Genomic DNA, 27,881 nt, shown 5'->3' on the forward strand with positions numbered 1-27,881 from the left:
TGCAGCAAAGAGCATGTTGATTGTCTTTTTCAACATTAAGAGGATTATATGCTGAGAATTTTTCTCAGATGGTCAATGCAGAATTCTATTGCAATATTTTAAGGCAGTTGATTGAACACATTCATCGCAAAAGATTGGAACTGTGGTGAAGCTGCAACTGGCTCCTCCACCAAGACAACATTTCCTCCCACAGCACCTCAACAATGCGAGAGTTTTTGACAGCTAACAGCATGGTGGTCGTCCCACATTCCTCCTTACACCAGATTTAGTCCCTTGTGACTTCTTTTTGTTTCCAAAAATGAAATTGAATCTGAAGGGGCAGCAGTTTTATACTAAGGAGATCCAAGATGAATCACAAGCGGTGCTTGATGCTCTTCAACAAAAAGACTTCCAGGAAGCATTGGTAGCATGAGGAAAGTGGTAGGATCACTTGAACTCAGAAGAGGACTACTTTGAAGAAGGTTGAGTCCAAATTTAAATTGGGTAAGTTGTCAAGATTTTATTAGCCTAGTCCAGTTCTTTTTGATTGCACTTCATGCATACGGTTTGTCTGTGCTGAAAGCTGTAAACGATTTACTGATAGATTAAAGGTTAATGCGCTGTTCAAGTTGTAACAGTATTTATGGCCAGATTAGGTATAATATGCTAGTAAAACTTCAACATTTTGGAATTTTTTTAATTATTAAATAAAATATATATTATTTAGACAAAAAAAAATGTTTAAAAATCAAATGATTACTGATAACAAATGTACTGACATTTAAATGTCTCCTGTTTGTGCTAAGAATTTGATTTTTGGTTTCAGCATTGATGTCTTCAGGTGCTATAGACTTGTAGCAATAAGTTTTCCAAAGCAAGACAGCGAGGATATTGTATCATTCCTCCATGTTTCTACAAGATACACTTTGTTATTGATGAGTGACTTTGTGATGTTGTCCTTCGGGAGCTTAATCAGTTCTCATCTGAAAGTTTTCAGCTTCATCAGAGAATATTTTCAGCTTTCATGTGCTTTTCAACTACATCCACCAGTGACTGTTGAAAAGCTGACCATATCATTAAATCTTGCATTTCAAAATCTTTAATTTTCTCATTGAACTTTCTAATGAATAAATCATCAGAAGTACCTATATATATATTTGTTTATAACCCTATTTTAAATGTTATGCATATTCTTTTTTCTTAAAACTTTTGCCAAATCAGGAAGTGTTCAAGGGATACCACTCATTTTACCATTGCAAATTTAAAAAATTTCAGTTCTCTCTTACAGAACCACAGTGTTTTCTCCCACATTTCATGTGCTTTGTTTTGTAAAGAAGTCTGTTGGATATCTTCTGCAAACTGGAGAGGCTGTATAATGCCAAGTTCTATTTTAATGAGCACTTAGTCAAATTTACTTGGTGAAGAGAGCAAGAATAAACTCTAAATTTCATAGTGGTCTGAGATATATGGATCACATGAAGGAAAATGGCATTAAACCTGATATCAAAAATTAGATATATCCACTTTGACTTTCTTCTTTATGCAGATGATATTATACACTTAAATAAAGTACTTTACTTCAGTATTCCCAGTCACTTGAATAGTTGTAATAAATTTGGCATGAAAATAGCAATAAAAAGATAAAATCTATGAAAACAGGAATGAACATTGAAAACATTAACAACTGCAGTCTCATTTAAAAAAATGTGGAACAAGTAAAACATTTCAACTATGTAGGCACACACAATTTTAAGTGAAAGCAGTTTTAAATTTAGAAATAAACTATACAGTAAGCAGAGCCATGCTTTGGAACCAGTTGAATAAATTTGTCATTTAAGTGAGAAATTTGCCACAATACTAAAGTAACAGTATAGAAGATAGGGTTCAAGCCAGTTTTAACTTATGGATCTGAGAATTGCTTCAGAAATAAAATGATTGATTAAACACTAGATTACAGATATGAGCATTCAGAAAAATTTGAGAAGTGCAGAGATGGCAGAATCATATTAGAAATGATATATAGAATCTGTTTATTGTGATTGCAGATAATATTATCAGTCTGCTATTGTTATCAAAATCAGTCGGTCTTGTAATGCACCATTTAAAATTACTTAAAAATGTATCTGTTATAATCGAAGTTCCAGTTATTGTTATCAAAATCCTCGAATATTTAGCCTTCAGGAGAAAATTTGACAAAGAACATTTGTTGAAATTTGACTTTTGTGTTAATCTTCTTTTAATCTTATATCTTCCAGGAAAATGCAGGTGGATTATCTTCTTATAATCTTAATCTTCTGTAGATCTTAAAATTTTCCAGGCAAGTGCAGGTGGATAGAAATATAGTTGGATTGTGATAAATTTAGTTTAATCGTTTATCCAAGTGTAAGCAAACAAAGTTTGCACCTGAAAATATCTTCAGGACTGAGGTAAGGTGGTGCAACCTGTAGCAAAGGTGGACCAAGCTCTCATCACTCTTTGTCTCAGTATCTCCCATAATGCAAAGCACATCTCCTTGCAGACATGTATACTGCTATGCATTAACGGAAGAGCCATTACCCATACCAATTTCGACCTTTATTGAGGTCTCGTCAGTGGGAGGCAGACCCAGAGTGGTGATACTTAGGCAGAAGCAATGGAAAGGTCATATTTACCTGTACGAGTTGCCAACCGGTGTACCACTTTATTATTCAATTACTCTGGATTTAGAGAAAGATGTTGGAAGTTTATTTTGCACTTGGTTAGACTATAATAAATTTAGTTTAATTCTTTATCCAAGTGTAAGCAAAAAGTTTGCACCTGAAAATATCTTCAGGACTGAAGTAAGGTGGTGCAACCTGTAGCAAAGGTGGACCAAGTTCTCATCACTTCTTGTCTCAGTATCTCCCATTATGCAAAGCACATCTCCTTGCGGACATGTATACTGCTATGCATTAAGGGAAGGGCTACTACCTAGATCTGAGCAGTTTATTCATGAACTACTATATTCAAACACACAACAGACAACACTAGATAAGTTTTTAACCATGCTACTGGCCAGAACGTATATATATGTCCACATTTCCATGGATGCGAAGTGCATATTAAAATTGTAATACCATTGATATTACATTGAAATTTATGATGGATACAAAGCTTTTGAGGGTGCGTATTTGATCTTTAATGGCAAGGTAGTTAAAACAAATTTTATGTTGTTGCTTATTTAAAAGTTGTTTATCACAATAAATTGAAATAAATGAAAAATGAAATTTTTTTTTATATATCCTTTGCTTAATGTTATCAGCCAGTTATTTGTATTGAAAAGTGACTGTCCCAAAGTGATCACAAGAAGCACCTTCTACTATACTAGAAAATTTCCAGCCTGGTTAGCTGAGTGGTTAGCATAACTCACTCTTAACTAATATTACGGATTCGAATTCTGCTATGGGCTTGGATGTTTGTGATTGTCTTTAGGTGGGAGATGAATTTGGTCACCTGGTGCGAGACCACTTCCCTGCTTATTGGTGGCCTGAAGTGGCTTGAAAAAATTCCATGTTTGGTCTCTAAAGCAGGGTCTCTGGACTATGTAAAAAGGAATAAAAAATAGAAAAAAATACATAAAATTGATAAAAATGGGAATAAAAATCCTTGGCCCACCCATAGTACAAATGAACTATAGATTTATTAATAACTTTTCTTGGGGAAACCATATATTAAAAAATAAAATAAGAGAGAGAGAGAAATTGCAACTTAATATTGTCATTATTCCAGAATGTGTGTTAGCATAGCTAATCTAAGGTTATTTAGAAATGTTAGGGAATTGGATGTTAGGAAACAGACTCAGAGGAAGTAATATTGTTAATAGTGCCTTAGAAAACTGAAATTAAATCTCTCATTGTTGATTTTCTTACAAATTACCAATTGATTTGAAAGAAAGTTGTTAATAAGAAGCTAGTAATAATGTAAGCTTAATCATGCATTTTTTAAATAATTGTTTGATTTTTTGCTTCTACTTTGTAATTTACTAATATATAACATTAGAATAGAGCCAGTACATTTCTTGCTCATGTTTTTTGCATATCATTTTTTTTTCAAATAAGAAAGATTTGTTCAAGTTTGAGACTATTTTATGAAAATATTTGTAAACATCATTTAATGAAAAGAAAGTATGTAAAATTCACCCTTTTGTTATTGCTTTACAGTAGTATTAGCCGTCAGGATCTTGTTGAATATATTACAAATCATTATAAAGGACCTAGAATTGTGCTTGCTGGTGCTGGTGGTAAGTATTGTTATGTTTTGTAAAATTTTCTGTATGTTGTATTGTGCTTCCCTCTGATGAGGTCATGATTTGATTCTGGCATGGATTTCCATTTTTGATTTTGTTTTCAGTAGCATTTTACATGGGGGGTGCTTAAGGGTCAAAGCTGTATAACTGAGAGGAGACTTTCACATAGCCTTTAAGGGAATGCAGAGAACCGACTAGGGCTTCTGTCCTAATGTCCAGTACTCACCTTCTTGTGATGCACCCTGTTAGGTATCTACCTGGATACTGAACGAATGAGGATGGGCTGGCAATTTGGGATTTAACCAAACAAATTATATCCTTATTGGATTAAACTAAAATATTAAATCATGGTACAACATGACAGAATTTCATACCAGTTAGGGCATTGCCCAGTTAAGCAACGCCGCCATTGTTTTTGCCAGGGAAGCTGGGCAAGCAACGAAAAGTCAGCTACTGGAACAAATCCTAAAACACACCCCAAATCAACATCACCAGAGTTCAAGGCCTGAATGGTAAAGAAATAGATCTAGCTGAGGAATTGGATAAGTACCAAATTGACATTATAGAGGTGATTGAACCAAAAACGACAAAAACTGAAATTGTTATATTCAGGCAATGGCAATCAAGGAAAAAAAGAAGTAGCCATAGTATTCAACACTAAATAAGAGGTTAATCTTCTTGAATGGCAATCAGTCTCAAGTAGAGTGGTGTGGGCAAATATCAGAATGGGAATCAACAGTGACACTTATTTGTGCCTGTGGTCCCACAGAATGTTCTACTAAGGTAGAAGTGGAGGAAGTTTTTGAAACTTTAGAGAATGCAATTGACACAATGAAAAAGGAAAAGTTGGTCCTTCTTGTGGATCTAAATAGCAGAGTAGGAAATGATTGTCAAAAATAAAAATATTTTGGGAAAATTTGGAGAAAAGAGCAAAGCTGGTAATAATGGCAAATACCTGTTCGATTTCTGCTCAGGACATGGACTGGTTATCACTAACACCATGTTCCAACATAAAAATCTGCACAAATTGACATGGAGAGAAGAGGCAAGGAATAAAAAAAGTCCCATTGACTATATTATTGTTGATAGTGATGTTTTCCCACTGGTGCAGGACACCAGAGTGTACAGAGGATTTGAAATTGGAAGTGATCACCATTTAGTCTTTAGCAGGATAAAATTGAATTTCATATTGAAAAGAAGAACATGTAAGAAAATTTTAAAGAGAATAAAAGTTGAGCAGCTCTCAGATGTGAACTGTAGACTAAAATACACAAATATTTTTCAAGAAAAAATGAAAGAGTTTGAGACCAGGAACCAAACCTTGGAGATTCAGTTGCAAGCCCTGAAGAAAACACTGCTTGATTCAGCCAGAGAAGCATGTGGTGAGATTCTCTGCAAGCATAAAAAAATCAGAACTCCTTGGTGGACACATGAAGTTAAAGAGGCAGTGAAGGAAATAAATAAGAAAATAAATATCAGGAAAGTGACAAATATTCTGGAGGCTGTTGAAAAAGCTCAGAAATGGAAGAAAGTCCTAAAAGGAATTAGAGATGATAAAGGTGACATGAAAACTGGAGAAAAGGATATCCTTGATGTATGGAGTAATTATTTCAGAAAACTACTAAATGAAACAAGCAGTGATATCACAGTGATTAAAATAAATAAATAAATAAAAACACTCAACAGGCATGTAATCAGGAATACCTATCCATACTTGAAGTAGAAGAATCCATCAAAAGCCTGAAATGTAAAAAAGCAGATGATATTCAACTAGAAATACTCAAGTATAGAGGTATAAAAGTTTTCAGTAGCTGCACTGCATAGTTCAGAAGGCTTGGACAGAGGGATGAATTCCAGATGACTGGCATAGAGCTCTCATTCTTCTTCTTTGAGTGCCATCTCCTATCTTAGGTTGGCAAATTTGAGCGATTCTCAGCCACTCTGAGCAGTTTCTCAGAGTTCATGCCTGTCTGATGTCTGCCAACCAAGATTGTTCTTCCTTGTCCTCTTCTTCCATTTATCTTCCCTTTTATAATCAATTGAGGGATCTTATATTTTTCATTACGAAGTAGGTACCAATATATGCAGTTTTCCTTCTTTTTATGGTATCCAGTGGTGAGCTAAAAGGGATTCGTGGAGGCTCGCGTGAGCCGCTCGTTAAATTTTTCTCAAATTGTGAGCCTCTTATTCTTGTTTAATAATCTTGTAGAACTAGAAAATACCACTGTGGAATGTATACATGCTACTATAATTGCTACTTTAAATTCATATGGATTTTCTGATAACTATATCGAAAATCATATCATTGCATTTTGTTCTGATAGATCTAGTGTAATGTTAGGAAATAAATCAGGTGTTGCAATCAAACTTCTACAAAAAATTTCCCAATGTTGTGATTTGGCATGGCACTCATCATTTGCAATTAGCATTAGATGATTTGATAAAAAAAACCTTAAAGAAATAAATCATTTTGAAATATTTATGGATAATTATATGCTTTTTATCATCAATCACCAAGAAATCAACAAGAATTAAATACGATTGCAAAAGACCTTGGCATTGAAATTTTAAAGATTGGCCATTGCTTTGTGGAGAAATTACCCAGCTGTATGATTTGCATCGAACGATAAATATAAGGTCTTTTTTAACCGACTTCTCAATTTGGAATTTTTAAAAGATTTAGCATTAATGATTGATATCCTACAGGAATCATCATCTCTGTTAGAAGCTCTACAAAGGTGCAATATAAGTATTATAAGGGCAAAGTTAGCCCCCCCCCCCCCTTTTTTTTTTTCTCTGCTCGACGATGCGAGCCCTTTGTTAAAATTTCCATAGCTCACCACTGATGGTATCTAAAAGTTCACGTGATTTTCCCATTTGTTCCAGTACTTCCTGATTGGACGTTTTTGCTGTTCATGGGATTTTTAACATTCATCTGTAACACATCTCAAAGGCTTCAAGTCTTTTTATTGATGTTATCTTCAAGGTCCAAGTTTCTGCACCGTACAGCAGTACAGACGATACATAGCATTTAACCATGCGTATTCTAAGCTCTAAATTTAAACTGTGGTTACACTGTTGATTTCATCAAGAGAAAATTTTTTCTTGCCATTTCAATTCTAACTTTTATTTCCATTTCTGGATTGCAATCTTCATATAACCAGCATCCAAGATATTTAAACTTTGCCACTCTTTCTATTTGTTTTGCATTTAAAGAAAGTGCTGAATTAAGAATTGGTTTCTTGCTTATGACCATGAATTTAGTTTTGGTGATATTTATTTTTAATCCCATTTTTTCATTCTCTTCATTCACTAGTTCCAGACGATTTTGAAGATCCTGAATATTATCAGCCGGGAGAGCTGTGTCATCAGCATATCAGATGTTACTGATGATTTCTCCATTTACATTAATCCCTTCCTTTCTTCCTTTCAAGACTTTTTTGAAATATGGCTTCTGAGTATATATTAAAAAGAAGGGGTGACAGCACACATCCTTGCATTACTCCTCGTTTGATGTTAATTTAGTCTGTAATAATGTCATAGACTTGAACAGATGCCTTTTGGTTCCAATATAAGTTTTCGATGATCCTGATGCCATTAGCGTCTAATCCAGTTCTTTTTAATAGTGCAATCATTTTAGCTTGTTGGACTTTGTCAAATGTGCTTTTCTCGAAGTCGATGAAGCAAATGAATATTTCCTTGTTTTGGTCAATACATTTTTGGAATAAGATCTGAGAAAAGAAAAGAGCCTCTCTCTCTCTTGTTCCCAAATCTAAAGCCGAATTGGATATCACTGATGGTCTCTTCACATTTTCTGTGTATCGTTTTTGAATTATTTTCAGAAACATTTTGAAAACGTAACTCATTAAGTTGATCATGCTATAGTCATTACAAGTTTTTACATTTGCTTTTTTAGGTAGCATGATGAATGTCGACTGTAACCATTCTTGAGGGATTATGTCTGTATTGTAGATCTTAATAAATAGCTTGACTAATATATTAATGTTGTCGCCTACTAATAACTTTACTATTTCTGCTGGTATTCTATCCGGGCCTAAGGCTTTACCATTTTTAGTGAGTTTGGTGCACATTGTGCCTCTGATCTTAAAATGCATGGACTTTCCATATGTTCATAAGCATTTTCTGGGTTCTGTCTGCTATCAGTAAAGAGTTCTTCTGTATATTTCACCCATTCTTGTATTTTGTAATCCTTTTGGGATATTATTTTTCCCTTTTTGTTTTGAAGGATATAGAATTGTTTTTTCTTAAATATACCTGAGGTCTCTTTCAGTTTTTTGTGTAGATTAAAATTATCATGCTTTTCCTGTAGAATTTCAATTTCTTTACATTTTTCATTCATCCAGAGCTATCATAGTACAAATATATAAAAAGGGAAATAAAACTGAATGTGAAAATTACTGATGTATTTCCCCACTGAGTGTTCCTTGTGAATAAAAGATTATGTGACACCTCCAGGGAGTCCGAAGACACATCAAACTCTTCCAACTACTAACCGCGCTCAAACTTGCTTAACTTTTTGCGTGAGCCATTAGTAACAGAGGCTCTACCAATCGACCAACCTTTGCTCAGCCGTTTTTCGAGTATACTTGAAAAACGGTTGAGAAGATTGTGGAAAGGAAGCTTGGTGACGAATAAGCTGGATTCAGGCCAAATATAGGCTGTTAGGATCAGATTTTCACTTTACAACAAATAGCTGAGAAATTGTGGGAATATAACAAAGATCTGTATTTTAGTTTTGTAGATCTGGAAAAGGCATATGATAAGGTGCCAAGAGAGAAGCTATTCAATCTTCTTCTGCAGCTTCTCCCACTTAAGTGGAATCACTTTTGATGATGAGTCTCTTCCACATCCTCCTGTCTTGGGCTGTCACCACATCCAATTTCTTCATCCTCAAGTCCTCTTCTACCAGCTCCCTCCATCCTTCTTTGGCCACCCACGCTTCCTCCTTCCTTGCATATCCATCTGCATGACCCTTCTTCCCACATATTCATCCTCCCTCATCATATCACCAAACCATCTCAACCTTGCCTCCTGTATCTTCGCTCCTAAGTTCATAACTTTCACTGTTCCCCTCACATGGCCATTTCTCAGACGATCCTTTCTGGTCACACCCGCGCATCTACCTAAGCATCCTCATCTCTGCTACTTCCATCCTGCTGATGTTATTTTTCCTCAGGGCCACAGTTTCCATAGCATACGTCATAGCTGGCCTCACTACTGTCCTATAGATTTTGCCTTTCAGATTGATCGGCACCCACTTATCACATAACACTCCAGCCATCTCCCTCCAGTTCCTCCAACCCATTTGTATCCTGCATCTCACTTCCTTCTCAGCTCCTCCATCTTCTTTCACTGTTGAGCCTAAGTATCTAAAGTCCCTCACCTTCCTGATGACATTTCCTTCTAGCTCCAGATCTGTCTCCTGGCCGCTGCCCATTGTGCAACACATATACTCTGCCTTACTTCTGCTCAGTCTCATACCTCTCTCTTCCAGTACTTTTCTCCATCTTTCCAGTTTAGTTGCCACTTCTTCTCTTGAATCTGCACACAGCAAGATGTCATCTGCATACAACATTGTCCAAGGCGCATCATCTCTCACCTCCTCCGTCACCACCTCCATCATAATGTTAAACAGAAACTGACTTAATGCTGACCCTTGATGCAAGCCAACTGTTACTTGAAAACTTTCTGTCTGTCCCAGACAGGTCTGAACACTTGTCTTCACATTTCTGTACATCTCCAGCACCAAACTGTACATATTTCTCTGGAACCTTCTCCCTCAGACACCTCCAGACTTCTTGCCTTGGCACTCTATCGTATGCTTTCTCCAGATCAATAAATGCCAGATGTAGCTCCCATTGTTTCTCTTGAAACTTTTCCATCATCTGCCGTAACCCAAAGATAGCATCTGTTGTTGATCTACCAGGCATGAAGCCAAATTGTTCCTTTGCAATCTCCACCTCCTTCCTCAATCTTCCATCAAGAACCTTTTTTAGGATTTTCATTGTGTGGGACATCACCTTTATTCCTCTTTAATTTTTTCAGTCTTGTGCATCCCCTTTACCCTTGTAGATGGGGACAAGAGTACTCTTCCCCATTCCTCGGGTATATTTTCCTGTTGGCAAACTTTCATGAACAGGTCCCACAGCAGGTCAATTCCCACTTCCCCTAGTGCCTTCCATGCCTCCACTGGAATCCTGTCAGGGCCTACCGATTTTCCATTCTTCATCCTCTTCATAGCCTCCGTCACTTCCAATCTACTGATGTTCTGCACCATCCTCTCAGAAGGCTGCCCATCTTCTCTGTGAGTCCTTGCATTTTCCTCATTCAAAAGTCCCTCAAAGTATATTCTCCATCTAAGTTTAAGGGGGATGGTAAATCCCGTATTATTCCACAGCCGGGTACGAAACTCGGATCGAAATCCATCATAATCCTAGAGTTTCATGCCGAAAAAACTATCGGCGAGCCCAAGTGTAAGTAATCACTTGGGTAGTACAACACCAGGGAAACTCTTGGACTCGACGATAGTTTTTTCGGCATGAAACTCTAGGATTACCATGTATAATATGGGATTTACCATCTCCCTTAAACTTAATTTATGTCACCAGTAAAATAGCCTTTTGGCTTCTTATATTCTCCATCTGTTTCTTATGTCCACATCCCTCCGTAATACTCTTCCTTCAGCATCTTTGATCTGCCTCACATGTAAGATGTCCTTTGCTGCTTTATTTCTACATTTCGCTAGTTGGTAAATTTTTCTCTGTCCTTCCTTTGTTTCTAATTGATCATGCAAATCTTGATATGCCATGGCCTTTGCCTGTGCCACAACTCCCTTGACTTCTTGCTTTCTCTCTCTCTGTACACCTCTCTGTCCTCTTCCACTCTTGACTCATCCCACTTCTGCTTTGCCTTCCTCTTAGCTGTCACTGCCACTTGTACATTGTTATTCCACCACCAACCCTCCTTCTGCTCTCTAATCTTTCCAGATGTCTCACCAAGCACCTCGATTGCACAGCTCAGGATTACTTTTGAATTATGTTTCTACCAATCTTGTACACTTTCCAGTACATCCGAAATCCTCTCTAACACCCTCTCCCTAAAACGATTCCTCACACTCTCTTCTTTTAAGTGAAACCACTTAATTGTCTTCATCCCATGGCTTCCAGAGGTTCTTATCTTTGATCTTATTTTAAAATCTTATCAGAATCTATAAAGAAGTTCTGTATAGCTAATGGAGGCCGATTTGATTTTTTTTTTCAGGGCGGGGGGGGGGGGGAATCTTTTCAGGCTTTTTCCTCCAAATCAACAAGAGCAAAATAAATTGTCAACCTGGTTGGCAGTGTTTATGAACGTTTTTAGGTGGGAGAAGAATTTCATCTATGGTCGCGTTAACTGCCTTGAGAACTGTGGGAAAAAGGAGGAGAAAAGCATGGTTTAATAGAGAGTGTGAAGAAGCTGTGGCGAAACGAAGGGAAGCACTATTGAACTACCTAGCAGATAGCAGGAAGAAAGCTGCATATGAGAGGGTGAGAAGAGTGGTGAATACATGTCTACGCAGGGAGAAGCAGAAGTATCTTAATGAGAAAGTGGCTAGTATAGAGAGAAATAGAGTGACGAATAATGAACAGGAGATGTGCTGGATGATCAAAGCCATGCGAGGTGCCCAGACACAAGCAGCAACCATAAGAGATGAGAGTGGAAATCTATTAACAAACTCAATAATGCTCTCGCTCAGTGGCGTAGATATTTCACAAACTTGCTGAATGTCAATATTGGAGGATTATACTCCTTATCAAACTTCTGAACCATTTATTGAATAGCCGACATTTAATGAGATTACTCGTGCTATCTGCATGCTGAAAAATAATATGGCTCCAAGAGATGACTGCATACTCGGAGCTCCTGAAGAATGGTGGGGACATCCTGCTGGAGCAGCTGCACCGACTCATCTTGATGATCTGGCGAGAAGAACGGCTGCCGGATGAGTGGAAGGAGTCGCTGATCACCCTAGTATATAAGAAAGGAGATAAGGCTCAATGTGGCAACTATAGGGGCATCTCATCGCTGTTGATTGGCTACAAGGTGCTGTCTAACATCATGTTAATGCGCCTCACACCATATGCAGAAGAGTGCCTTAGTGACTACCAGATGGACTTCAGGAGGAACCATTCTACAATAGACCAACTCTTCATGCTTCGCCAAGTTTTTGATAAAGTGCTGGGAATATAACCAGGAAGTTCATAATATTTTCATAGACTTTTCTAAAGCCTATGATTCAATAATATGCCCAAAAATATGGTAGGTGTTAGAAGAGCTGGGAATTCCTCGAAAACTCCGAAAAATGGTGCAGGTGTGCGTAGCTAGTTTGAGAGCAAGAGTGAAAGCAGAAGGTGACCTGTCAGACCAGTGTGAAGGGCTTTCTCCGATTCTCTTCAATCTAGTGTTGGAAAAAGTAATTAGAAACACACAGCAAGTGGCAGGTGGAGTCGACATGGGGGGGGTGCAAGTTAGGATTCTTGGCTACGCGGATGACCTGAATGTCATGGCACATCAACGGGACAACGTAGTGGCATTGGTTACTGCCATTGAGGAAGCTGCAGAAGAAGTTGGCCTGAAGATAAAAGCCAAGAAGACAAAATACCTTTTTATGAGTCGCCATGCTGCTCAAGATCCAGAGGGAGCTGCACAGTTTGAGAAAGTGAAGGTATTTAGGTACTTGGGTTCTTTCTTGACTGAAGGCAACAAAGTTGAGGCTGATGTCCAGAGTTGGGTACATGCTGCGAATGTGGCCTATTATCAGGTGCGTCCCCTTTTCTCCTCGCGCTTGCTGTCTTGGACTACAAAGGTGGGACTATACAAGACTTTGATCAGGCCTGTTCTCCTCTATGGTGCTAAAAGCGTGGACTCTCACGGCGAGACAAGCCGATCACCTGAGAGTATTCGAGAACAAGATGCTACGACGTATCTATGGAGGGGTCATGGCAGACGGAGTCTGGAGGAGGCAGTCCAATGCTGCCATACACGCTTTATACAACTCGGCAGACTTCTTGATGGAGCTGCGAGCCCAGTGTCTTCAGTAGCTGGGGAATCTGTACCGTATGGGCCCTGGAAGGACTGTGAGACAAATGTGGGCGATCCGACCCGGAGGCCACCATGGAGGCCGAGAAGGAGATGGATGGATCAGGAGAAGGAAGACCTGCAGGCTGTCAGGCTGGAGACCAGAACGTGGTGGACAGTCGCAGAGGACTGTGCCCAGTTGCTACATGTGGTGCTTGAGGCTAAAAGTTCCCCCCAGGCCGATAGTGCCTGGCTAATGTAATGTAATAATATAATGTAATGGTGAGATTTTCCCACTCTGTCTGAAATAGTTCTGTATAAGAAGGTTTTTCAGATTATGTAGAACAATAAGTAAAAAATATAGAAATAATAAAATGAAATATAAAGAAATAATTAAACCCCCATAGCCTGGCAGTGGTAATAAGTTTACATCCTTTTGTAGGTGGGAGTTACATAAAGAGAGGTTGGGAATATCAAGCATAGTGATAGAGGGTTGGGAAGAAAGAGAAAAACTGATTAACCTTCCTGCCAGCTGGGACGTATATATGCCTAGCAAAATCTGGATACAATGCATTCTATCTGTTGAAAGAACATAAGTGCAAGTCTGCCGTCACATCTGTTACAAGGTGCGATAATCTTCATGCAGACAAGAACACTTAATCAGATTAACTCGCATTCACAACTGCATCCCTTGCTCTATGCTGGGTAACTGGAATCTTAGTTATATTGTATAGATTAAATATATAGAAATTTTTTTCTGCTTCTTTTATTGTATAATTTTTTAATGCCAGGACGAAATAAGAGCTACTTGCATAGTTTCTTCACTTAAATATTGCATCACCTTGGAAAACGATAACTAATACCAAATATTTTTCTATAAACTAGACTGCACTCCTGACATGTCATAATGAACAAATGACATTTAATGCCAGGTTTGTCCATAAAAATGAAAGAAATATAATTACTGGAAGAAAATTTTTTGGGATTCCTAGAAGTTTTTGATTCAAAAGGAAAAGATTCATCCATGTACCTCTTAGATAAATTAAAAGATTAAATTCAGATATTAAAATTTGCGGGGACAAGGATACGATAATGGGGAGAACATGTGAGGAAAACAGCATGTTCAGAGACACATATCGAATATTAACTATTGAATACTCTTTGTCCTGTGCAGCAGCAGCACATGTATTAAAATTGGTGATTACTGATGCACCTAAAGTTAATACTGAAACTGAATTTTTTTTAGTTCTATACAAGAAATCTATAATTTCTTTAGTACTCTGACTAAATGACGGGATGTACTGAAAAAGGACACCAAAAGTGCACTTAAAACTTGATCCGATACTAGATGGGAAGCGAGTATTGACACTCTGTTTGCTGAGATATAATATTGAAAATTTTTTTATTCTTTTGTGGAAATTTATGATAATTTTCATATTGACAATTATACAAAATATGAAACAAAAACATTAGATTTGAAAATTAAAGATTATGGATTTTTGTGTTCACTTATCTGGTATAAAATTTTGTGCAGATCAGTGTAGTGAGTAAAATACTTCAAAATCCATCCAAATACAAATTTAAGTGAATCTGTAATAAATAATGTAATCAACTTTACTGAAGAATTTAGATTGGATGAAAATTTTAATGCTATACTTGAATTGGCATTAGATTTAGAAATTTCTCCAATTTAAAAGCAGTACATCATGCAGGTGTAAGAAAAGATTGTTCTGTTATGAACGTTCATATGAAGCATCAGTTGATCAGCAATATAATTGTGAATACTATTATTAATTCTATGGCTGAAAGGTTTGATTTCTAGACAATTAAACTTTAACATATTTCAGTTTTTATCCAGTTTCAAGGAAATTTCTAATATAGATGAGGACACTTTAAGAAAACACTGACGATTTACATGCTGCACTGACTGATGGTGAAGAAAAGGATATTTGTGTCACTGAATTATATAATGAAATACAAATCAAAAACGTCATACAGGATAGTGACAGCTTAGACCCACTGAAAATATTGCAATATATATACACAAATGATTTAGAAAGCTTTTTTTATTAATTTAGCAATTTCTGTTCAAATATTTCTGAATACTTCCAGTTTCAGCAGCAAATGGAGAATGATAATTTTCAAGAGTGAAACTAATTAAAACATATCTAAGATCTAGTATTTCACAGGAAGACTGGTTGGACTGTCAATGATCGCAATCGATAGTGATATCTACTTGAAACAAGTGATTGGTTGAATTTGCTTCCATAAAATCAAGAAAAGTAAACTTTAAAATCTTTTATTTTTTCATGCATTTTTTTTCATTAAAAATTAAATGATTCTTGTCATTGTGCAATTTTTCTCATTTATACATCTCTAGTTATAGCTCATAGCCAGTAATCTGGCATCTTATGTATCTGTAATTCTAGTCCGTATGCATTTTTGTATGTTTTGCAATTTTTGCTGTGTTGTTGATATATATATATATATATATATATATTACATTACATTAAAATATGTGTTTTGAGTTTTAACCTTTAAATTTTAACTACATTTTAAAAAAAAAAGTAAGGGGTGTTCAACTTAAAATTGCCTCGAGGCACCAAGATCACTGCATGTCAAACACATATTCAAAAAATAAGCACGTAATGCAAAAATATTAAATAGTAAAAAAAATGATAAACATCCTGTATTAAATACATAAAAATTGTATACATTTTACACCATATCTATCTGGACAATTTTTAAATGCTGAACAGACCAAATATATTTCACAATTTGACTACACTTCAGTGATGGCAACACAATATTAACAGGAAATTTTCACTGCACATTATCTTTTAACTCGTGGCTTTCAATAATCCAAACTCATTTTATGGATAGAAAACCAAGAATAATCAACTAAAAAATAGTCCAAAACGCTCCACTAGTACTGAGATTACATTTCATAAAAATGGTACATATTGTTGCATGTTGGTTGTTTGCTAGTTATCATAAAAATCTGTCAAGAAATATTTGAACTTTTGCTTTCTTTTTTTCCTCATAAGCAGGCAAAGGTATATCTTCAGCCATTCTTTGCACATTAAGAAAATGGGACGTGTTCCTCTTTAACTCAAACCGAGTGAAAGAGGAAGTCAATTCTCAAAATGCTTCAGCCATCTCTGTTGCAATGAACCTTTTTTTGGTTCCGAGGTTTCACGTCTTTCTTCATTTGCAACTTTAGCAGTTTCCAGTTCAAGGAGTTCAGCATTATGATTGTTCATCATGCGATTCTATAAGTTCTTCCACATCATTTTCATCGACTTCTATTTCAAACTGTTTTATAAGTTTCACAATTTTTTGCTGACTTCCTCAAATCATCCTTTATAAAACTTCGGTTGTCAGGAACAAATTGTAGATATTTTTCCCAACCTTGTTTCAAACATGTTGGAGTAACATCATCCCAAGTTTCTGCAATATTCCTTATTGAATGATAAATATTGTAAGATTTCCAGAATTCCCTATGTGTTATTTCAGGATTTGTATCCAGTGCTTCAATTGCTTGAGTAAATGTTCTCTATACATAGTACACCTTGAAGTTCAATATAACACCCTGATTCAAAAGCTGTATTAATGATGTAATGTTGGGTGGAAGGTATAAAACTTTTTCATTGTGGTGGAAATCATCCAAACAAGTAGGATGGATGAGAGTAAAAAAGCAATTGATAAACCAGTCTTCAAATAATGTTAGTCATCCATGATTTCTGGTTGAATCAATAATGGACCAGAAGTGTTACTTTGATACTTTTTAATGCTCATTGGTTTTAAGAGTAATGAACAAGTAGTGGTTTCAACTTGCATGTTCCAGATACATTTCCACAAAGCGAAAGTGTTACCCTGTTTTTTTGATGCTTTGTGTCCTTGCATAGATTATTCCTCTATAAAAATAAAGGTGCTAGATGGCATTTTTTGAAAAAACAGGCTTGAGGGTATATGAACTTTGTTGATTATGGATTGTAGCTACTCCAAAAAAATTTGGCTGCTTCACTATCACCACTAGCAGCCTCGCCAGATATATGCACATTATGAAAGCCAGCACAATTTTTAAAATGTGCAAACCAACCATTGCTTGCAGCGAACGATGGTGTTTTTCTTCAGGATTTTGCCCTTAGGGTTCTCAAATAAACTTCTTTCCTTAGCCTGTATTGTCATAAATCTCAAAGGAACACATCTCTGGATCTGGTTTTCTATCCTTATCATAAGCAATTTTTTCATCTCCATTAGTGAGCCTTCACATTTTTTTTTGTTATTATTATTATTATTGTTTTAATGGTTGTTTCTTTAACATGTTCTTTTATACATGAGGCATCCTCTACTATGGCATTTACTGTCAATACCACACAACTGAGTTAGCATACTATACCTGATAAGCTTCATTCACCTTCATAATTCTTTATCACCCATAATTTCATCTCTAGATTAATTGTTATATGTTTGTGAGGTAGTTTATGTTTTGATTCAAGGGCATGTTACCACCAGTCACTGTGAATAATATTTAGAAAAAACACCAAAAACATGAAAATAATCCCAAACACTACACAGGTGTTGAATTTTTTCTTGATAATTATTCATAAGACTATTACACTTTTTTATAAAATCTTTATCAAGTAGCTTTATTTTTATCCTTCTACATGTTTCGCCAATCTGTTTCTATTGGCATCCTCAGGGAATACAAATCAGTAAGCACAAAATATAAAAAAACTACACGGGTATGTTCACAGCAAGACAACACATGGGAAGAGATGCACATGCGACATAGCATGTAGGGCAAAGTGCTTACTTGCACATAAGCACTGTCCATAAATATTGCGTATGAATCTCAGGTGGTATGGTCACTTAAACATGAATCTCGGGAATTTCTTGTTTAAGTACAGATTTACATATCAGGATCTGTCTTTATTTCTCATTTCAAGCAGCAGTAAAAGTAGTAATATCTGGATTTTTTTCCACCCGAAAATAAAAACTAACACTACTGAACTGTCTTTTTTGTGGCATGCATGTAAGCAATTTTTATATTGTGAAAATATTGCAAAGTATTTCTAAAACTTAGAATAATTTCAACAGATGAACAACTGATTGTAGATTGCAAAGAAATAGTCCAGGATTAGAAGTACAGATACAACAATATTATTGGCTTGTTTCTTTTGTCAAAATGGTAAAATGAAGTAAGAAATTTTGAATACTGTCCATGAAAACTTACAAGCCAGTAGAAAACTGGAGAGAGAGCAGTTATCTGTAATCAGTACCAGGAGCAAAGTGGGAAGGATGGGGATACAATGGGAAATATTCAAAATTAGCATAAATTTAGGATCAGTCTGTATGGCATATCATTCATATATTTCCACCATATCTACAGTGGTTGAGCACTGATATTGTAAGAATATGTATCATACAAAAATCACCTGTTGCAATATCAAGGAGAAGACAAAAAAAGTTAATGCTGAAATGTCATTAGATATAAATTTTTGAAAAATTAGTCAAAACACTAAATTAGCTTCATACAAGAGTGTTAAAACCAATTTTAACTTACGGATCTGAGAGCTGGGTCACAAGTAAAACACTTCAAAGACTAGAGATCACAGATATTGAGAATCTTGAGAAAGATTAGGGGCATGAACAGATAGCATCAATGGCAATATCATATTAAAAATGAGGATATTAGAAAAGAACTTGACATTGTCAACATCCAAGAATGCATTTGCAGAGAGCTAATCTCAGGTGGTATGGTCACTTAAACAGAATGGAAGTGGAATGATTAGCAAATGTTCTCTGCCCAGTTGAAAGGAAAAAGACCCCAGAGGAAGACCGAGATATAGGTAGATTGATACATTAAAAAGTGCCTTAGAAGATAGAAATATAAGATCAGATAATGTTGCAGTCTTGACAGGTAACAGACTGAGTTGAAGGAAAATTGTAGATAGGAAGTTAATAATAATGTACATTTTTCATGTACTACATATCCTGTATACCCTTGAGGAATACAGGATATGACATGTCAGGAATTATATGATGATGATAAATTTTTGATTTATCATCATCACCTTCCTGACATCTACCCTCAAGGGTAATACAGGATATTATGATAGTATTACATTAAGAATTTACATCATTAATAACTTCCTGTCAACAACTTTCCTCCAAATCAATCTGTTATCTGCCAAGACTCAAACATTATCAGATCTTATATTTCTGTTTTCTAAGGCAATTTTTTCTGTATCAATCCACATACAACTTGGTCTTCCTCTGGGCCTTTTTCCTGACAACCTGGCAGGGAACACTTGTTTTGCTAATCTTCCCATTCCCATCCTGTTTAAGTGACCATATCACCTGAGATTAGCTCTGCTAATGCATTCCTGGATGCTGATAATTCCAGTTCTCTCCTAATTTAGGCTTAATTTAAGTAAATTAAAAAAAATAGCTGTAGGCTGTTGTGAAACTATTAAGGATCTGAGCCCTTTTTAAGTATGCAAAAAGTAACTAAATCGTTAATTATTTTCATTTTTTACAGGCATTGATCATGATGAATTAGTCAGCCTAGCTAACCAGCATCTTAATTCTGTCAAGGCTACATATGAAGGAGAAATCCCTGCTCTTCATCCATGTCGTTTCACTGGAAGTGAGGTAGATGAGAACATAACTGTATAATATGGTGCAGAAATAGAATTTTGTCGGTTGTATAATTTTGTTACATATGTGACCTTTGTCGAAACACCTTAAGTGATATTTGTTAGTTGCATTATTTTTCACTGTGTTTATTGTATGTACCATCTGTCAACTTAGTTAAATAGAATCTGGCAGTGGCATATCTCTCTCTCTCTCTCTCTATTTGAGTTCAACTTTACGAAGGACAACTGACATATTTGGTGGATGGAATGTGAGGAAATCAAGAAATAGGTATTGTGGTCATTATGCAATTATAATTCAAGAGGATAAGCAAAAAAAAAAAAAAAAATTCATTATTTCAATAGCAGATAATCTAACTTGCAATAGTTTTATTAAAATTGTTGTTCAAACTCTATCTTATTATACAGTTAGTCTCGACTTACGAGGGTGATCTGAAAAGTTCTTGCCCTTACAATGAAAAAACAAATTTATAATTTCAAAATTATTTATATTTTTCAACGTAATATTCCTTAAGACTAATACATTTATTCCAGCAATGCTCCAGCGCCATTATTCCATCCCTGTAGTGGCTCTCAGTAAGATCTACAAAATACCCCTCTACAGCTGCAATCGCCTCTTGATTCGAAGAAAAACGCTAACCAGTGAGAAAGACATAGTTTTGAGAGGAGATAGAAGTCAGAGGGAGCCAAATCTGGGAAATTGGGTGGATGTTCCAACAATTCACAGTACAGATCCCTTGATTTTCCCAATGCCAAAACACCTTTATGGGCAAGTGCATTGTCCTGATGGAAGATGAGTTTATTCTTCTGCAACCCAGGTCTTTTCTCATGAATTTTTTTGTCTAGTCTGGTTAAGTTAAAAAATTAGAATAATATTCCCTGATTATTGTTTTACCCTTTTCAAGATAATTAATAAACAAAATACCTTTAGCATCCCAAAACACGATGCCATGACCTTTCCTGCTGATGGAACAGACTTTGTTTTCTTTGGTGCTGAACAACCGGCTTCTATCCACTGCACCAGGGAGAAAACATCACTATCACCAATAACATAGTTAACGAGACTTTTCTTATTCCTTGCCTCTTCTCTCCATGTGAATTTGTGCACATTTTTATGTTGGAACTTGGTGTTAGTAATAATCAGTCCATGTCCTGAGCAGAAATCCAACAGGTATTTGCCATTATTATTAGCTTTGCTCTTTTCTCGAATTTTTCCCCAAATATTTTTGTATGTCTCACAATCATTTCCTACTCTGCTATTTAGATCCCCAACAAGGACCAACTTTTCCTTTTTCATTGTGTCAGTTGCTTTTTCTAAAGCCTCAAAAAATACCTCCACTTCTACCTTAGTAGAACCTTCTGTGGGACCATAGGCACAAATAAGTCTCATTGTCCAGTTCCCCCATTCTCATATTTGCCCACATTACTCTACTTGAGACTGACTGCCATTCAAGAAGATTAGCCTCGTATTTTGTGTTGAATACTATGACTACTCCTTCTTTTCCTTGATTGTCATTGCCTGAATATAACATTTTGTATTTATTGCTCAGAAAGATCTAGCTTCATTTCTTTGCCATTCTGGCTTCTTATGTTGATAGTACAGATCTTTAACTCTGGTGATGTTGAGTTGGGGTGTGTTTTCAGATTTGTTCCAGTAACTGACTTTTTGCTGTTCGCCCTGGTTCCCTGGTGAAAACAACGGGGGCCTTGTTTAATCGGGCGACACCCCAGCTGCCATGAAAATTTTGTCATGTTGTACCATCATTTTGTATTTTGGTTTAAGCCAATAAGAATACAATTTGGTCGGCTAAATCCCAAATTGCCCACCCATCCTCGTTCGTTCAGTATCCAAGTAGATACCAAATAGGGTGCACCACGAGAAGGTGAGGATTGGACATTAGGTTAGAAGCCCTGGTAAGTTCTCCGCATTCCTTTAAAGGCTATGTGGAGGTCTCCTCTCAGTTATACAGCTTTGACCAATCTTGTTAAAATGCTCCAAAATGCACCGTTCAGAGATTTTTCATGCGAGTGCATTTTTGATCTGCTGTGAGCAAGCGCAGCACCCATCTTGTGCAAAGCTTTTTCATATGCAATTCTTCATTCCAAATATATCCTACGCATTCTTTTGAAATGTATATAGTCTCAGAAATTTCACACACTTCCACTCGTTGGTCATCCAATACCATATCGTGCACTTGATCAATGATTTCTGGTATTGTTCCACTTTTTGGACGTCCTTCACATGGATCATCTTCAAGGCTGGTATGGCTATGTTTAAACTCGGCAGCCCATTTCTTAATTGTCGAAAACAAAGGTGAAGGGTGCTTATGAACTTAGAATGAATTTCTTTTGGCGTTACGCCTTCTTTTACAAAGAATTTTATAACTGCACAGTACTCAATTTTATCCATTTCATGAAATACAGAGAACACTTTTGCTTTTGACAGCTGTATAAAACAAGCTACTTGATAGAATGACTTGCAATTTCACATGGATGCTTATGACTGATGTACCAAGTTAAAAAGAAAACTTTTTGCCAATAGTGTTGCTATCTATGGCCGAGGTCAAGAACTTTTCAGACCACCCTCGTATGACAGAGCTCTATTCCAGTGATCCAATTGTAAGTCAAAAAACGTTCAAATCACTGTATGTTATACTTCTGTGAAAATTTTATGTATATGTTAATTTCCTTAATTACTTGTCTTCCTATATTTTCTTTTCCATATCACTAGAAGAAGCAATTTTTTTTTTTTCCCTCTCTCCCTTGCTGGCCAGTTTCACAAAGAAATAACGGCACTGCCATTCTTCCAATTTATTCCATCTAATTCAGTGGATTCTCTGTTTTTTTTTTTATATACTTTTAGTTCTTCCAGTCTGATTGGCTCTATGTCAGTACTGATTTCATCATTATCTTTTTCTATTAACAAATTTGAGTTATACCATAAACTCTTATGGCCTATCTGTAGTTTCTCTTATATTATATTGATTTGTGCTCTATCTCTTTCTTCATTTAATTTTCTTAATATTTTGTAGTTCCATGTATTTTGTAGTCTTGTGTTCCATGCAATGTTCCCTCTAAGCTGTGTGCATGTGCGTGCGTACGTGTTTTATAACTAGCGCACAAAGCAAAAAATATGCGCACACTAGATTTTCAAGATGTAACTAAAATTTATTATGAATGTTTAACAAGGTGAGAATTAGTAATGGGAAAATTATGCATGTTTGGAGTTATTTGCCAAGTTAAAAAATTTAATTAAAGGCAATCAGTCACTAGTGTTATTTTTTTTTTTTTTACTTTATTTCTTTCTTCTAATCAGATCAATATTAAATACATATAAAATATTTATGTTAGCTCCATGATTGATGTCACACAACTTACTTGGTGATAGTAATAATACACGCACTTAGAATCCTATCTAGTACAGTCGGTATCATGTTGGCCTCGCATGCACGAAGTCCCCAGATCGAGTCCTGTCCAAGGCTTGTGAATCGTGATTTCCGACTGTTTACTGGGGAGGCTATGTCATGTGTGGGAACACGGTGGGGAGTTGGGGTGACCTGGCTGACGTCCCATTGACAACAGAAGGTAAAGAGTGAATTAAAATCTTTTAACTTTTTTTGCTTAAATGATCAATATGGTGACTCGTATGGGTGCGCACATACTTTTCAAAAGAAGGCAAATTTTGCACACATGCAAATTTCTTCGCACACTCACAGTAAAAAATTAGAGGGAACATTGGTTCCATGTTTTTCTTTACCATGGTTTTCAGCTATATTTCTTCTGTTTCCTCTATTTGAAGGAATGATCTGTGTGTTAAATGTTTTTCTTTTATTGCAAATTTTCTATGCCTTTGTTCCAATTTTTTTATGCTTTTCTTTGAATATTTTTCTTTCAAAGTACTTCAGAGGCTACCTTATTATCTTTATTAAAGTTTTCCATTCTTCTATATCTTTATTAATTTTTATTTCTTTTAGACAATCTGTTAATCATGACTGATAAAGTATTCTAGTACTTTCCTCTTGTAATAGATATATTTCATATGCTTGTTGTATTTCTTTTTTTTTTTTCTGTAATAGAAATGGAAATAGATTAAGAGATTTTACTATAAGCAATAACCTTAAAATAATGAACACCTTCTTCAAACATAAAGACATCCACAGATACACCTGGGAGGCAAGAAACACAAGAAGCATTATTGATTACATAATTAGCAATATCAAAATGTCAGAAATGATAATAGATACAAGAGTATACAGAGGATCTGAAATAGAATCAGATCATTACCTTTTAATTGGAAAAATAAAATGGGAACCAAGTTGGAAAATAACAAAAAAGCATAAGGAAAATAGAAATTTGAATCTTTCAAAGTTAGGCTTTTGGACGACAGTAGTATTAAAGACTTGTACCAAAAAAGAATAAAGAACTGGATGACAGTTATAAAACAAAATCAGAACATAGAAGAAGAATGGTCAAACCTAAAAACCATAATGACAAAAGCTGCAAAAGAAAGTTTAGGAACAAAGAAAAAGAGGCCTTAGGAACTGGGATGATGAAATTAAATGCATTATTGAAGAAAAGAAAAACATATAAAAACTGGCTCAACCTAAAAACAATAAAACCAAAAATCGAATACAGCAGAAAAAAAGCAATAGCAAAAGCAGCATGCTGGAGAATAAACAGAAACAGATGGAACAGTTTTGTAACAAAATTACAGAGAGACTGTATGCTCAAAAGACCTAATGCATATAAAATCCTCAAAGATATAAGCAATGAAACCAGAGAAAAAAGCAGATATTAATACAATTAAAATAGAAACATGGCAAAATTGCTACCAAGATCTATGGTATGATGAAAACATTCAAAATAGAAAACTACCCTTTGTAAACATCTCTGATAACTTTGAAAACATCACTCTAAAAGAATTAACAGAAGCATTAATCCAAAGCAAAACAAGAAAGGCTCCAGGAGAAGACAATATAAACTTGGAACTTATCAATTATGCAGGACTTGAATTCTCACTCAGGTTACTTACCTTTTATAATATGAACTGGAAAGATGGAAAATGCCCACAAGGTTGAACGAAAGCAATAGTTATCCCCATCTACAAAAAAGGACACAAATCTGATTTTAACAATTATCGTGGAATCAGCATAATTAGTACCTGTTATAAAGTATATGCAAAAATCTTAGCATATAAAGTTAAACGTATAGTAGACCCAAAATTAATAGAAGAACAAAATGGATTCAGAAAAGGCAGGTCTTGCATAGACTCTGCATTTATGTTAAAATTATTAATTGAAAAACACAGAGAAATGAACATAGAAACACACATAGCTTTTATAGATTACACCAAAGCATTTGATAAAATTATCAGAAAAAACTATGGGAAATCGTAGAAGAATATGAAATACCAAACCAACTCTTTAGAGCCTTATATAATATATATCAAGATAATAAAATATCTGTGAAGTACAATAATTCAACATCAAGCTGGAAACCAATAAATCGAGGAGTATGTCAGGGTTGCCCTCTCTCACCAATTTTATTTTATATATACATAGATAAAATCATAAAAGAATGGAAGATAACTAATGAAGGAGGATTCAAGATAAACCCTAACACCAGATTAGCTACTCTTCTTTTTGCTGATGACCAAATAATCCTTGGAAATAATGAAGATGAACTACAAAAATCGTTATGGAGTCTAAATAATCTGATAAAAACATATGGTATGGAAATATCAACCGACAAAACAAGTCATGGCCTTCAAAGGTGCTAATCCAATAAGAAGCAAAATAGTAATAAACAACAAAATAATAGAGCAAGTAAATACATTCAGATATTTAGGTTGCACAATGTCATATGAAAATGAAGCTGATATAGAACCAAAGATATCAAACTTTTTAAAAGTAGCAGGCATTATAAATAAAATTTTTAAACTCAATTATGTACAAAAACACACACAAAGTATGTTATTTTAAAATTATTAAAAATGCAAAAGTAATTATTCTTCATCATTATTTATGCAAATTTCTCGATATTCAGATGTAATGCAGTAGGGTATGATATTCTGATTGTAATTCTTTTGGTTTTAGAGTTGCAGAGATGTTATTCTATCTGCAGTTAGATACTTCATTTCTTCCATAACTTTATTTTGTTGAAAGTGAAAGAATGAGATATAGTTGCTTGCTATAGCAAACCTCTCAGGATGAGAGAAATGCTTGTTATAGTGCAATTTTTCTAGAGAAAAAAGATTTTATCCCCTCCCTACTCCATTTCCATGAAACAATGGCAGGAAATAGATCAAAGGGAGTGGTTGGAAATAAAGAAAATTGCAAGAAATCATTAATTGATGACAGAACTTAAAGGATTGGCAGGAACCACATTAGTCACACAAAGTGACTTGAAAAACACCATTGCAAGCAATAATGAGAAACCATAATAAGAAAGAAGAAACTACATGGTGAGCAGTAAGATATCTAAACCTCATGTGCAGTTACACATTTTGAAGAATGTGTATTTAACTACATAAATTATTTAGCATAATTTGTTAATGGTCAGGAAATGTGAAAAGCTACTTTTAAAGAGAGATTAAGGTGCAAAAAATGCTATCATTTTCTGTTATGACAGAGAAATAGTTATAACAGAGGAAATAGTCATTCCTGAGTTAAGCAAAAAATCATTTCCATATGTGAAAAGCAAATGATATCTGCAATAAATGTTGTATGTACCATTTAATAGAAAAAACTGTATTTGCTTGACAGACATTTGGGTCTATTAATCAAAAGTTATTGAAGTAAGTAACTGTCTGGTATACAAAACTGGGGAGGGGGAAAAAAAAACAACTATGCAAAATGGTAGTAGACATATTCATTGTAAATATTAAAATTGCAATCACCTGTGGGAAAAAAGGAGGGAATTGAGTTACTTCCAGAAAAAAAAAAAAATTCTGAAATAGAGAAAAATTATGTTCTAAATTGTAACTACTTCTGCTTTTTAATAATTATCCTTAAAATATTTAACAGTAGTTTTGCTTTTATGTCATTTATTTATATTCAGGAACCATTATCTGTTTTATCTATATGCAGGTATATCCCACTCTCTGTTCATGATGCATGTATAAAAAGTCTAGTGAGTTTCAAAACAATTTTTTTTTTTTTTTTTTTTTTTTTTTGCATAGGATTTAACATATTAGAACTAGTGCATGTGGTTATAACAGATGCAATTCAAATACATCATGATTGTAATCAATTTATTTTATCGTCTTAATAACCCTGTTTAAACATTTTTCTATTTAAAATTGTGTTAAAAATATTTTTGTATATGAGAAAAATAAGGTAATGGAGAAAAGCATGCTATTGCTGTATTTGTAATGAACAAATACATGCACATTAGTGATGAACAAGTTTGTTACTAATGTGTGCAGTAGTGCATCCATTACTATTTGCCTCTGATATTAAAAGTAATTTCATATTGTTGAAAGAATCAGAATGAATCAAATCACACGGTGGGAAAGGAGGATATAAATAAATTAGTGACATAACTTTGAATTGACTGATAGTGGGGATATACCTGTGTATAATTTTTTTGTTATCAAGGTAACAATTAAAATTTTATCATTCAGATCAGAATAAGAGATGATTCTATGCCATTATGCCATGTGGCCATAGCTGTAGAAGGATGTGGGTGGACTGATCCAGACAACATTCCTCTCATGGTAGCCAATACTGTAAGTTATCTTATTGCATTTTATTTTTCTGCTTTCTGAAACTATTTTATGAAAAACATGTTTTTATGTTCTTTTACTTTTCCTATACCAGACATAATGACAAAATACCAGAAAAGTTGTTGTCACTGTACTACAGTTGATAGTGATTGTACTTTCCATCACTTAGAGC

General features: G+C 35.1%; 1 protein-coding gene across 1 annotated transcript in view; it reads left to right on the forward strand.

Moving 5' to 3' along the window:
* UQCR-C1 (Ubiquinol-cytochrome c reductase core protein 1) overlaps positions 1–27,881 on the forward strand; it is a 258,580-nt gene that overhangs the window by 67,888 nt on the left and 162,811 nt on the right. The window contains exons 5-7 of the mRNA XM_090403677.1: positions 4,158–4,237; positions 19,869–19,981; positions 27,608–27,712. Coding sequence (XP_090259803.1) covers positions 4,158–4,237; positions 19,869–19,981; positions 27,608–27,712 — 298 coding nt within the window. The remainder of the gene's footprint in view (positions 1–4,157; positions 4,238–19,868; positions 19,982–27,607; positions 27,713–27,881) is intronic.

The sequence above is a fragment of the Typopeltis vanoorti genome, chromosome 2, assembly GCF_054136105.1.
Source record: "Typopeltis vanoorti isolate ZY-2024b chromosome 2, IOZ_Tvanoo_1.0, whole genome shotgun sequence".
NCBI lineage: Eukaryota > Metazoa > Arthropoda > Arachnida > Uropygi > Thelyphonidae > Typopeltis > Typopeltis vanoorti.